Source organism: Onychostoma macrolepis, chromosome 23 (assembly GCF_012432095.1).
Source record: "Onychostoma macrolepis isolate SWU-2019 chromosome 23, ASM1243209v1, whole genome shotgun sequence".
In the NCBI taxonomy this organism is placed as follows: domain Eukaryota; kingdom Metazoa; phylum Chordata; class Actinopteri; order Cypriniformes; family Cyprinidae; genus Onychostoma; species Onychostoma macrolepis.
The window spans coordinates 25225826-25240092 of record NC_081177.1 but is presented as its reverse complement, the minus strand read 5'-3'; the positions used below and the strand labels follow the sequence as shown (position 1 = coordinate 25240092).

At 38.3% G+C, this 14267-nt stretch overlaps 1 protein-coding gene across 1 annotated transcript in view; it reads right to left on the bottom strand.

The window, feature by feature from the left end:
- The window catches only part of bltp3a (bridge-like lipid transfer protein family member 3A), a 44684-nt gene continuing 30417 nt past the window's right edge, over positions 1 to 14267 (bottom strand). The window contains exons 14-21 of the mRNA XM_058764176.1: positions 12648 to 13936; positions 10313 to 10497; positions 10085 to 10227; positions 9295 to 9451; positions 7879 to 8153; positions 7615 to 7723; positions 7421 to 7506; positions 1 to 2403 (exon numbers count right to left, since the gene is read on the bottom strand). Coding sequence (XP_058620159.1) covers positions 2293 to 2403; positions 7421 to 7506; positions 7615 to 7723; positions 7879 to 8153; positions 9295 to 9451; positions 10085 to 10227; positions 10313 to 10497; positions 12648 to 13936 — 2355 coding nt within the window. The 3' untranslated portion in view covers positions 1 to 2292. The remainder of the gene's footprint in view (positions 2404 to 7420; positions 7507 to 7614; positions 7724 to 7878; positions 8154 to 9294; positions 9452 to 10084; positions 10228 to 10312; positions 10498 to 12647; positions 13937 to 14267) is intronic.

The following is a 14267-nucleotide window of genomic DNA, read 5'->3' as shown; positions in this document are numbered from 1 at the left end:
AATTTAAAATGGGGGGAAATATTATGAAATAAATGTTTTTCTCTAATACACATTGGTCACAATTAACGGCATCCTTTTATTCAATACTTTTTGAAACCTCCATTTGCCAGTTTAACAGCTCTAAATGTTCTCCTATAACGCCTGATGAGGTTAGAGAACACCTGACAAGAGATCAGAGACCATTCCTTCATCCAGAATCACTCCAGACCCTTTAGATTCCCAGCTCCATGTTGGTGCTTCTTCTCTTCAGTTCACTCATGTTCTACAGGGTTCAGGTCAGAGGACTGGAATGGCCAGCAGAAGCTTGGTTTTGTGCTCAGTGACCCATTTTTGTGTTGTTTTTGAGGTTTGTGTTTGGATTATTGTATGGTTGGAAGATCCAAATCATTCACTTATTGATTTTTTATCTGTTGGTATTTGATAGAATCCATGATGCCATGTGTCTAAACAAGATGTCCAGGACCTCCAGCAGAAATAGACCCACAACATCAAAAACACAGCAGTAAATTTCATTGTACACATGGGGTACTTTTTATCCCTGTGTTCACCAAACCCATCTTGAGTGTTTGCTGCTAAAAAGCTCATTTTTTAGTTTCATCTGACTATAGAAGCCAGTCCCATTTGAAGTTCCAGTCGTGTCTGATAACTGAATATGCTGGAGCTTGTTTTTGGATGAGCGAGGAGAATATTTCTTGAAACCCTCCCAAACAACATGTGGTGATGTAGGTGCTGTTTGACAATTTATTTCAAGGTTTTGACCTCGAGACTCAACTATTTTCTGCAATTCTCCAGCTGTGGTCCTTGGAGAGTCTTTAGCCACTCAAACTCTCCTTCTCACCGTGCATTAGGACAATATAGACACACGTCCTCTTCCAGGCAGTTTCGTAACATTTTCTGTTTATGGGAAATTCTTAATTATTGCCCTGATGGTGGAAATGGGAATTTTCACTGCTCTAGCTCTTTTCTTAAAGCCACTTCACTAATTTGTGAAGCTCAGTTATCTTTTGCTGCACATCAGAAATATATTCTTTGGTTTTTCTCATTGTGATGGATGATTAAGGGAATTTGGGCTTTGTTTTCCCTCCTATTTATATTTCGGTGAAACAGGAAGCCATGGCTGGATAATTTCATGTTCATAATCACCCTGGAGTGCTCAAAATTGTGAATATAAATGGGAATATACTATAGAGATAATTTACTCATAAGAATTTCTAGGGGTGCCAATAATTGTGTCCAACGTGTATTTGAGAAAAAAACATTTATTTCATAATGATATTTCCCCCCATTTTAAATTCTTATTATCCAATGAAAGGTTAAATTTTTGTGAATTTTTTTAATAAGAGATCAAAAGGATTAACAATGCAGATTAATTTTCACAGCCTTCTTTGATCATATTTACCAAGGGTGCCGATATTTTTGACCATGACTGTATATATAAGTAGTACTGTTTCTTTCAGCCTTCTGATGTTCATTCATGTCCATTTCATGCTGTAACTATTAGTAAAGAGGAAGAGATGATTGGTTTACGTGCTGCTTGAACTGAGACATCAATAAAATTAAAGCGTGTCAAACACAATTTGTAGTTTAAATTGTGTGAAAATGTATAGAATTTGAGACTTTTATACTAAAAGTAACAGCACAAATCTTATTGCGATTATTGGAGGCACACGACAAGTAATATTTAGTGAAGTTTTGTTAATGCATTAACGGAAAAATCGCTGCCTTAGAGATCAATTCTTGGTTAATTAAAATCGATTGACTGATAATATCAACCCAGCCCTACTGTCTAGGGAGCTCTCTAGGTTCTGGAAAAAAGCTTGTATCTACCAGCGCTACATAGCCGTGGTACCAAATAACACTCAGAAACGTCTATAAAACCTAAAAGCTGTACACGGTCCTTTCGTGAAACTAAAAATGACTAATGTGCAAGAAGCATGCTGACCAGAAGTAAAGAGATGATCCAGTGTGCAGTGAAGAGGGTCTGTGGCAGTGAAAGAGAACATGTGTCATCCGTTTCACTGACTAGATTCAGTCCTGGGAACTTGGTGAACCGGTGTAGTGCAGTCACATAGAGAAACATCACTACAGGAAGACTCATGGAGGATGCTCACAGAGACTGAAGAGAACTGGATGGCATGTGATTTCACACTCAGATGTTAGAGATTAAAGGTACAGAAAGGGATGAGAACTTTGAGTCAGCAGAGGCAAACCTCTTGTTCTTCTGGTTTATCTACAAGACATTTTCTCTTGTGCCTCATTTGGACTCAAGTCTGGTTTCTTTCCCTTTGTACATCATAAGGTGAAGGAGGGGTTGTGTTTCTTGACTTCCTGTAGCAGGCGCTCTCGGTCAGTCAGAGCTTTCTCTAGAGCTGACTGGACATCAGTGAGTCTGGACTCCAGAGACTGAACCAACAGGGAAACAGAAACAGATGAGATTCTGAACTAGACAGCTGAAACACAAAAACACTCCTTTGAAACACACTATAAAGCCCTATTCAGACGGGACTAGTTTTACAGGGGTTCGTTAGACAATTTTGTGTTTGACAGACGAATTTTGTGATTTTAATCCCGTCCGAATCTGCTACGTCTGTGTTTCCTTGTATGTTCTGGCCAACTCGAACTACTGTAGACGCTCTTACCGCGCGCATTTTTGATATGTTTGCCTCCAAGGAAAGAAATAAAAAATAACAATAATAAAATCAAGAACCAAATCACCTAAACTGTTGAGACTGGCTACTGTAATATCAGCGTCAGGTAAGATTACTCACATTCATTTCTGCGCTCACTTACATAATGTTTTAATTGCATATATACCTTTATGAAAATTAAACATGGTTTTACTACAAATTAAAAAAAATATATACAGTGCACAGCATAAATGAGTACACCCCCTCTGAATAAATATAAAGATGTATTTTCTTAATGATCACTAATATAATTCATGGAAAGATGGCAAAATTGAAATGTATTAAACATATACTTAATAAAAACAACAAAATATAAAGTAAATTAGCCAATTTTGTTTAAATGAAGGATCACAGAAATGAGTACACCCTAGATTTAATTCAGAAAATGTATAATATTGTAGTACTTAGTATGTCCTCCAGAACTTTAAGTATACTGATCTGACCCTCTTGGCACTGAGTGTACAAGTTCATGACAAATTTTCACATCTGTCCTGTTTAACTCCTGGAGGACAACCTCCTTAAATGCTCTGGTCTTTAATGGTGAGTTTTGCTCAGCTCGTCTCTACAGAATCCCCCACAGCTGCACAAGAGCGCTAAGATTGAGTGAAATACATGTCCACTGAAGGATTTTCACCTTGGGAGAATGAATATCTTCATTGTCATGCTGAAAAAAATGCCCAACAATGCAGGGAATGAGGGGAGGGTAGCATCTTCTGTTTCAGGTTTTTGTATTCCATCACACAGTGGTGTGTGAGTTCATGAAAGCATTGATTAAGCACAACTCCCTCACACCTTCAGCACTCACTCATCCCTATATAAGAGCTTTATTACCACTGAACGTCACTGTGGGTACCAAGCACTTCTCACTGTACTCCTCCTCTAACAACACCAGAACATTTTGGATGCTTTTGACTCCGAAATGATTGACTTGGCCTCTTGAGACCAGAGTACGGATTCCCAAAAGTCTCTATTCTGTAAATATGTGCCTTGGAAGAGGTTAAATGAGTTTATTTTGCTTTGGCTAATTCTAGCGGTGACAACAACCATGCATGTCACTTCTGCAGGCTGCGTCATACTCTGTGAGATAAAGTGTCACTCTTTTAATAGCTTATGCCGGCTCTGAGACACTTATTTCTCCTGCTCTTTTTCTAGCAAAAATTCACTCGTCACTAAATGAAAACTTAAAGTGAAGACCTGATTATTTCAGGAGTCTTGTCACAAGTCCATTGTTTTTGAATGTCGGTGCTACTTCTGCTATATTTTCACACTTAAAACAATAATTTGGTATTCCTCTTGTACCATTGTCCTCTTTTATGCTTAGAAATAAGTCACCTGGCAGTTCTCACCCAAGTGGTTCCACTGCTGCCAGCATTAAGTCTGAGTATGATTCAGTGGGCTATATAACACTTTGAATTGTCAGGAAATTACTTGTCTTTAAAAGTTTTGGTTCAATATACTCACCTATTGATCAAAATTAGCCTTAAACCTATACACTTTTTTTAATTTAATTTTTTTTTTTTTTTATAAAGTTGTATTTAGTAACTTTCAGGAGGGTGTACTCATTTTTGCAACACAACATTTTATCACTTTGATAATAAAATCTTATTTTGCTGAATCATTTTTACATTCTTCTTTGGTAATTGATTAAGCAGGCTTGTTGAAACATTATATCTCCAAAGAACCCTAACATGTCATCTAAGTAAAGAGTAATTGCTGAATTTGTTAAGTTTTAGAGGGGGTGTACTCATTTATGCTGTGCACTGTATTTAAACTAAAGTAACCACACATTAACCATGGTTTTGCTATACTAGCCATATAGCTTCATCGTGGTATTCGTAGTAAAACTGTCGTTATATAAATGGTAATGAATCCGAAAGACTATACGCAGTGCACGCATTCAGAGCGGATGATCTCTGAAACACAGAGATGTACAAAACAGACCCTCCCACCTCTGTAATAAACACAGAGATGCTAGTCCCATCCGAATTGGTACATGAAAATCACAGACGTCAGGTGATAAGAATCGAAACTCAAACGTAGTTTAGAAAACTAGTCCCGTCCGAATAGGGCTTAAGAGAAAATTTCAGTTGTAGTAATACACTTCACCCATAAATAATAAAAGACACTTAGGCTTCAGACATGTAATTAAGATATCAAATGCCACTGTTGACATTTGAGAGTCTTTTCTTATCCTCGAAAGGAATTGTAGCCAAGCACTGGAAAATTACAATTACTCTATATCCTGTAGGCTTGAAACTGTATCAACTAAAACATTTTTTTATTTCTCTGAAAAGGACACACACACACACAAAACATCTAAAATCTGATGGAAGCCCATTTTGGCCACATAAAGTCAGGCTTTAAAAACAAACAAAAAAAACATAATTATGGCATAAAAAGCACAATTATGAATATTTTAAATCATATATTTTAAATATGAGATACTAAATCAATTATGAGATTAAAAAAAAAAAATCCATAATGAGATATTTAAAATGAAAAAAGTAAAAAGAGAAATGCAAGTCAAAATTATGAGATAAGTCATACTTATGACATGTCACTGACAAAAAACAATTCTGACACAAGTTGAAATTAATGACAAACATAATTGTCAAAAAAGTAGAAATTGACATACGTCAATTATGATAAAGTTGAGATAAAAAGTCAATTATTACAAAAACTCAATGACAATTTTTTTATTTTATTTTGTCATAAATATCTTTTGTCTTTTTTTTTTTTTATCTCAATCCACTTCTTTATTTATTTTTATTTCAATTTAAAGTTTTATCTCTGAATTTTGACTTGTATCATAATTATGATATACCAAAGCATAATTTTTCTTATGTGGCAAAAATGGGCTACCATACAACCTTCATGTCGGCATTCAAAACGGGTCATGTACCATGAAATGTCTTACAATCGTTTAATGCATAGGTGTAAAGAGTTATTTTATTTCACTAACGTTACTGAAATTAAATATTGTTTTGGGGGGTTCGTACTTAACTCAAGTGTAATTTAAACTGAATACTTCACTAAAATACATTTCTAATGTTTCTCATTTTTATTTCTTACAATTTTAAAAAGTACTGCCTACATTTTTGTACATTTTCATTTCATATAGTTAGGCTAGGTGTGACTGAACAGTAAGTGGGAGCAGTTAACAAAAAACACATTGGAGCCAGCTGAGACAATGACCCACCAGGCTGGAGGAGATGGTCAGCTACACACGACACCACTCAGTGTCACTAACTGAATGTAACTTACTTGTGTGTGCGCAGAGGAAAACTGACTGCTGTGGCGCAAACTCAGGATGTCTGATAGTTTTTCAGTGATCTTAAGTAAAGCATTATACAGGTATGCCAAACTTGGGAACCTTTATTACATGGGTTCTCAACTCTGGCCCTTGAGGTCCACTTTACTGCAGAGTTGAGATCCGACCCTAATAAAACACACCTGAACAGGCTAACCAAGATTACTAGAAAGTTACAGGCAGGCGAGTTTGATTGAGGTTGGAGCTAAATTCTATAGGAAGTGGACTCTGAGGGCTTGAGTATCCCTGCCATAAAGGTTTTTATTGCCTTATGCTGCTTTTCATGTCAGACATAAGGAAAACTCTCGCTTCATTTGAAATACTTATGTTAACCTCATGCACCTGCCTGCACAAACACTGTTTTAAACAACTGTGCAAAATTATGCCTCACTAGTTTGTGGAGTCCTTTGGACACAGTATAGCAATGATTGACTGTTTTGAGATTTCCACAGAGAAACCATTCAGTGTGAAAGTGTGTCAAAATGTCTTCCATCTACAAGCACTATTTAGTATTTGACAGATCATCTAGCACTTCTAAGAATCCATGCAGAAAGGGTCATCAGAAATGTCTGGCAGAAGCATCAAATCATCATCTTCTTCTTATTATTATTAATTTATTCAGCTTTCTTTGTAGTACTTGCACTGTGTCCAGTTAACAAAACAGTGTGTTGATGATTCATCATGCTTGTCACATCTTCTGTTATGCATTTTGAAACTGATTTTTAACACAGTGTTGCATTAATAATAAAGTATGTATAATGCCATTTTCATAAATGTGTTTTTGATCGTCTCCTTGTTATTAGTACTTATCAGTACTTGTTATCAGCCAAATGAAGTACGGAAAATTGTGAACAAACAGGGTAAGGCTTAATGGTAGAGACTCACATGATGTAATTACTTACAATTGTGCAAATCAATGGTAGACAAAAACAGAACATATAAGTGGAGAAGTAAATAATATAAGTTTTTATACTGTAAACAAGATAATCATATATCCAACGAGGTTGGAGGCAGCGCGGCACTCAACTTTTTGCGCCAGGTAGTATGGATCAGTGTTAACTGTTAATCATCAATGATAAATTATATAAATTACGGTTCCTAAAATAATTTGCTGAGATTATCTTGGTACCGTATCTACTTGGTTTGCATCTGTTTCTCCAGTATTTAATCGGTCTTTACTGCACGGCTCTGTACACTTTCAGTTCACTGCTCAATGCAACGATACCTTCAAAATGGTGCGTCGGTGGCGTCACACATAATAAATGCACGTGACTAACAAAGACCGATTGTGAGTGAAAATGAGATTTAAAAACTACGATAAGGGCAGATGTTCTGTTTAACATCTCAAACCAAACTCAAACAGGCCAAACACATAAATAATGCAACATTACATTGTGTATAATAATTTTCTAATATATGATACCTTGTTTTTCTCCTCAGCTCTAAAGCAGGATCGGCCAGCTCTATCTATGTCCCCGTCTGTCTCAATCCCTGATTGGCTCTGTGCAGCTGCATGCGTAAAAGTGAAACAGAGGAAGCAAGCGTTAGTTTAACAGGTGACAGCACAGATATCCTGTAATCTGAGCAGCTGCTGTAACCCAAACCCAAAGGACTCACGTCTCAAGCTGAGGATTCCATCATCCAAACGCTCCAGCACAATACCGTCCAGAGAGAAAAGCACAGGAACTGGTTGAGGAGCGGTCGGATAGACACGAGGACCATCATCCTGTCAGAAAGAGAGAAAACAGAACAGAAATCACTTGTCTTACTATGTAAAATGTTGAAGCTTGTCCATTAACTGATCAACTGATAATCTATCAAAGGGAATGGCTAGTCTTCCATTAGCTCGGATTATGGGCGTCATTTGATCCTCTCTCTCACCTTTAGTATAATAGCAGTGTCCCGTAACCACAATCTCATTGGCTGGGGGTCTGCGCTGAGCTCATCCTCCAGGAAGGGTCCCAGCATGTTTAAGGTAGAAGCCAGGAGCTCTGCTTTGCACCCTGTCAGGCACATTTCCATGAAGCCCACGCTCTCAGACAGAGGAGAGTGTCTGCCTGCACGCGGCCCAATCTCCATCCTGAGGGCCACTGCTGGGGGACAGGAGAGAGACCGAGGCCCTGGAGACAGAGGGGCACTTGGAAAGGAAGAACCAGCTGTTGTGAGAAAGAAAATGTTTTAAGAAAACGTTTTGGTAAATAAGTGCCATACTGCATGTATCTGCACACACGTTAACATCAGTTTGAGAATCAGTTACCACAGAAATGAAGAGTGTGATACAGATAATTATACAGGGTGGCTGCAAAAACAGATTAACATATGGTTGGAGGAGCAGATTGCATGCTTGGAGTCGTGAATAATTAGTGGTTGGAGATGCACAAGTTCTTGACTTCATATCCAGGGAGTGAAAAGAGACATACCATGAGTACTATGGGTGTGTCACCTGATCTGCACCTAAACATGAATATCCAATTTCCCCAGTGTTTAGTACCATGCGCAACGTGTTTGTGCACAGGGATTGTTTTTCTTAAAGGAATAGTTCACTCAAAAATGAACAATTTGTTGAAAATGTACTCATTCCCAGGCTATTCAAGATATAGAGGAGTTTGTTTTTTTATGGGTTTTTTGTTTCTACACTGGAGAAAGCAAGATTATGAATAGAGTCGTCGTATTTTAGCCCGGAAGCAATGCTTTGAATTTAAAAAATGTCTTAATGATGGATTTGTTTCTTTTTATTTTTTTGTTTTGGAGAATTAGTGGCTTTATTCAGTAACATATTTGTGATTTTCATACAATCTGCTTACGCCCAACTGATGGTTAAGTTTAAGGGTGGACGATTATGCTTTCTTTATTTCTAATCATAGGTTTCTGTATGAAACACATCATACAAATTTATACAAAATCACCACCTTGTAAAATAGTTGTTTTCTCATGTGATCAGGTTGGGTGCACCTGTAAACCACAGCAACTCTACTCTCTTGTTTGTGTCATATTCGCATGTACGTTTGTCAACTTCTGAAAAGCTAAATTAGCACAAGGCCATTCAAAAACCGAGGGTCAGTTGTGGTGCTCCATGAGTGTGATCACCAATGGTCTCTTGTGAATGTTTGGCCATGAGATTCATGTAAACAGTGTTGTGTGTCTTAAGTTAATGTAAACAGACGGGACAAAAAAAGTGGTCAAATATGCCCAAATAATAATAAAAAATAATAATTAGGCCTTGAAGTGTAAAGAGTCTAAATGGCATATTGGCAATATTTTAGTATTCACATTTATGTTCACATTTAGCATCCTAACCCTGTGTCAGTGCCAGTCCTGTCAGCAGGTCTGTGATTTTATGGTTGCCATGTTGTTTAGGCACAAGCTCTTGGGCTTCCAGCGCCACCACGATATCTTCACCACGCATCTCCGTCAGACACCCCATTCGACTCAGACACAGAACTAACACAGACACCTGAGGGAAAAAAAAAAGCGTTCATTAAAAATCACACAACCAGCTATGATCAAAGTAAATGCTGTTGATCAATCATGACAGTACTGATTGATTACTAAACTTTCCCTCACTGATTAGTAAAGTACCTGTCTACTTTTTTTTCACTGGCATCAAACCTGACACAATTTTACTCTTTGAATATGTGCAAATGTGACAAACACAGACTGACAGGCTCCTGGTTACAATGTTTTCAATGTAATTGAAATTTTTAATGTACAATGCAATTGAAATGCTAAATCAATATGTAAACTGTTTTCATTAATCCAGTTCTTGAAACGTCTGAAATAATTATTTGTGTTAGTTAATTTAAGAAACTGAGGAGTTACGGCAAAGGACATAAATTAGAGAACAGGCAAAACAATAAATATACAGCAGAAAAACATATATAGCAATAATAGTCAAAGTAAAATATATAATTTATAAAAAAAAAAATAATAATAATAATAAATAAAATATTTTGTTATTTTTCAGAGATTTACACAATTAGCACTGCTTTTACAACACAGTGTCAAGATGCATTTTCTGATGATCTTCCATGCAGAGGACAAGTGGCAGGTGTTTAGCCATCTAGATGTGCTACAGATAAAAACTCACCATATCTTGAGCAATGTCTTCAGTGCTCTGAGACAGAGAGCTGCTGAGGTCTGCTGATGACCCGCCTTCTGTTCCTGGAGCTGGACTAACACAGCTGCCGGAGACACCTGTACCATTAGGACGCAAAGACTCCACACCAGACTCTGAATCACAACAACACAAATACACATGACTTAGACACTGACAGTTTTAGTTATAGCTTTTAAAATGAAAGTGCAAGTGCTGTACCAGAGTCCATGAGGATGACAAAGCTTTCACTGATGTCACTATCAATGGACAAGCCATCGTCTGCCAGACTACTTTCTAAAATGGCACTGTCACAGGAATTTTGGGAAGGCGACTGTTTCATGGACTGAAGCCGCAGGTTCCCCATTATGGAGGGACTGGACTCTTCTGGCCGTGCACTTTGCTCCCTACGGAAGTCATATCAACACATGACACTTGAGTTGAATTACAAGTCATTAACCACACTGGCAGGAAGAGTAGAGGAGAGGAAGAGTAACTGATTAAACAGTAAAGGGATAGTTAATTAATTAATCATTAATTACTATTCTTCATGTCATTCTAAACCCATAAAATTATTAATTTTGGAAGCACAAAAAGGATATTTGTAATGAAACTTGAGAGACTTCTCTCCCTCCATTAAAAGTCAATTGCACCAGAATTTTGATGTTTCAAAAAGTTCATAAAGACCTACAAGTCCTAAAGTAATCCATATGAATTGAGCAATTTAATTTGCAAATAATTAAAAGGAGACCTATTATGCCCCTTTTTACAATATGTAATATACGTCTCAGGTGTCCCCAGAATGTGTCTGTGAAGTCAAAATACCTTATAGATCATTTATTATATAATTTTGAAAATGCCTATTTTGAGTGGAAGCAGAAACACGCTGTTTTTGTGCATGTCTCTTTAAATGCAAATGAGCTGCTAGCCTGCTGCTCCCCGCCCCTTTACAGCTTGTTCCTCAGATACTCTGCTAAAAAAACATGTTTGGTTTTGATTATCATGTCTTTCGCGCTAAAATCGTGCGTTTTAAACCATGTTCGTTAGTCATTTCTGATATACAGTTTTCTGAGCGCACACATCCGAAGCAAGTGCACAGAAAGCGGCTGTCACACAGCATGTGAGTACTAAAATAAGTTCTCTTTCATGTCTTATTGCGCTTAAACTGTCAAATACACACAAGTTTATGTTAAAATCACACAGTCAAGTTACAAAAACAGTTGGTTATGTATGTGAAGGTAAACAGCAGGGAAAGAAATCACGGTTATATTATATCTGTGCCTAGGCAGCAGAGTAATATACAATAAATAAATTAATAAATCCACTGCTCTCTTGTCCCCTCTGAGGCTGGGACTCTAAATAGTGTTCTGTGCTCGTCAGTGCAGCCAAAGACAGAACAGTTAGCATGCTTTGCTCGAACTTTTGCTGTGGCGTTAAAACTGTTGTCGCTTGCGAAAACACAATGGTGGCACCGTGGGTGGAAACTTGCAGATTAAGGGGCGGTATTATTATAATAAGATCCCCTTTCTACATCACAGGGGGAGCAAAATCTGAGCGGCTTGTTTTTTCACAAGCTTGCAGAGAAAGGCTTACCAAAAAAAAAAATTCCTGGGTTGTTCTTTTTCACATTTTCTGGGTTGGTAGAAGCACCGGGGACCCGATTATAGCACTTAAACACAGAAAAAGATTTTCATGGTATGTCACCTTTAATTTAGGCTTTTCTTTACGGATAAAATTGCACATTGGTTCATGTGCGTCTAGCAAGCACGTTTACTATATTTTAAATGTTCTATGTATTGCTGATCAATGTGTTTTTGTTAATAAAAAAAGGAGAATTACATCCATCTATCACAAAGTGATCGAGTCTTTTCAGAAGACTGATTTAACCGCTCAATTTATATGGATTACTTTTACGATGTCTTTCCAAACTTTTTGATGCATCAAAATTGTAGTGTAATGCACTATCAATAGAGGGACAGAAATATATCAGGTTTCATTAAAAATATCCTCATTTTTGTTTTGAAGACAAATGAAAGTTTTATAGATTCATAACAACATAGGAGCAAGTAAACAATAATAGCATTTTCATTTTAAGTGCACTATCTTTTTCTCTTTAAGGGTTAATAACATACCAAAAATGAACAAATTTACTGTAACTAACAGTTTCAAATACAGTGTGTCTTCCTAAATATAGACATTCACTAGAATAGCCACAAGCAGTATCAGCTCTTTTCAATTATGTACTGTGTGCACTGCATGTGAGCTCATCTAAAAGATGACCAGATATTCAGAAACAATAAATACATTGTTTCGAGCTTAACCACAAATTAAATGGCTCTGATCAGGCGATAATTTCTAGGATGGAGTCAACAATGGCCAAGTGATAGAACAGTTTTTTTTAAAATTAGAAACTGAAAGAGTTCATCAGCAGTCCAAGGAGATAAAATGTGAACAGCAAAATTATCAGTTTCAGCCACTGTAAGATATATCAGATTTTCCATATCAACGCAATCCTAAAATCAAGACCAAAGCAATACGGATGGCTCAAAGCTCTTACTTGTTTTGAGAAGCGAAGAGTTTAGTCATGCCAGATCCTCGGCTCAGGATGCTGAAGGCATCTTTCGTGATGGACAGCGCACCCTTGGTGAGATCCAGGGAAGCGCTGAGTGCATCTTTGGTGACACCCTTAGTGGCATTCAGGGCACTGGACAGCTCCCCTTCCAAGCTGAAAGTGGAGCTATGACGGGACAGTAATACAGCATTCCCTGGAGAAAGCGGAGGAGACGAGGAAGTAGCGGCGGCCTGAGCTTCATCATCCTGCCTCGTTGGTCCATCCATTCCTTCTTCAATGGCTTCACAAGCCTCCTCTACCGAACCCTCCTGCTCAGCATCATCCTCCTGACCCTCATTCCCTCCTGTCCCACTGTCCTCCAGCAGGCCAGGCTCACCAGCATGGTGGGATGGCGACAGATCAGAGTCGGTCAAGCTAGGACTGTCCGTTTCCTCAGGAGAATGGGCTTCTTCTACTGGCTCAGATGTTGCAGGAGGAAGCAGTAGAGCAAGTTCTATCGCCTCCATTAGGATTGAGACACAAACCGAAGGGGGATCTGACGGTTTATGTTCAGGTTGTCCCAAACCCTGGATGTCCTTGGTTAAATCTCCAGCTAGTCGGGCAAGGTAGTCCTTCATCCGCAAAAGAGCTACCAACTGGTAGTGGTTGAGCCACATTTTAACAGGAGTGACGGATTGGGCTAAGATATGAATGGAGGCCATGGGAGAGTTGACTAGATTGTCGGTTTGGTCAATTTTACTAGATATGACGTCATTTACACCCTGCAGTGAGTCTAGGAGGAGTTGATTGGTAGAACCGGTTGGGGATTTTGAATTGGCATCTATATTCGAACAATGAGAGTCTTTTTTGAAAGCAGAAGGGCGGCACATCCACAAGGACATGGCAAAGGGCTCCACGAACGGAAGAGCTTTCCCTTTGAGCCCTCGACGAGCCCCCTCAAATCCAAGAGTCACTCGGGACAGACTGACAGACCAGACGTCCTGAGAGCGAGAGGGACGTTTGTGCGCTAATGACAGGGACTCATTTTCCAGACAGTGTTGAAGGAATGCAGACGGCAGGGGATGGAGGACGCTCTGATCGCGAGGGAAAGGTTGGCTTGCCATGGGATGGAAGAAAGGGCGGGCGGAGAAGCTGCTGTAGGTGCTGTTGAGGTCCGGATGGGAACCGTGAGGAGTGTGGCGTGTGTTGCTGAGGACGATCTGAGGAAGGCTGAAGCTCAGTGACTGTGGGCGGTCTGGGTGATCCAAAATAGAGGATTCCAGAGGAATGATGAGCTGAAAAGAAAGAAGTTTCAGCTAAAACATGCAAAATATTATCGAATAAGAAAAGATATGGAGTATGGAGGGTTTTTTCGAGGCTTTAAGTATAAATCATGTTACTGAACCAACTTTTTAAAGGGGTCAATTAAAAATGGGAATGTCTATAGCTATGTTTCCATCACCCTGTTTTTATGCACATTTTGAAGTATCACATAAGAAACGAGTGATGGAAATGCCAAATTAAAAAAAAAAAAAATCCCTTAATTCGCCAAACAGTTTTTATGCTCGCTTGAGGTGGTTATTGACTTGTGCAAAAAAGGTAAGATGAAAACACATTTGTGACCCT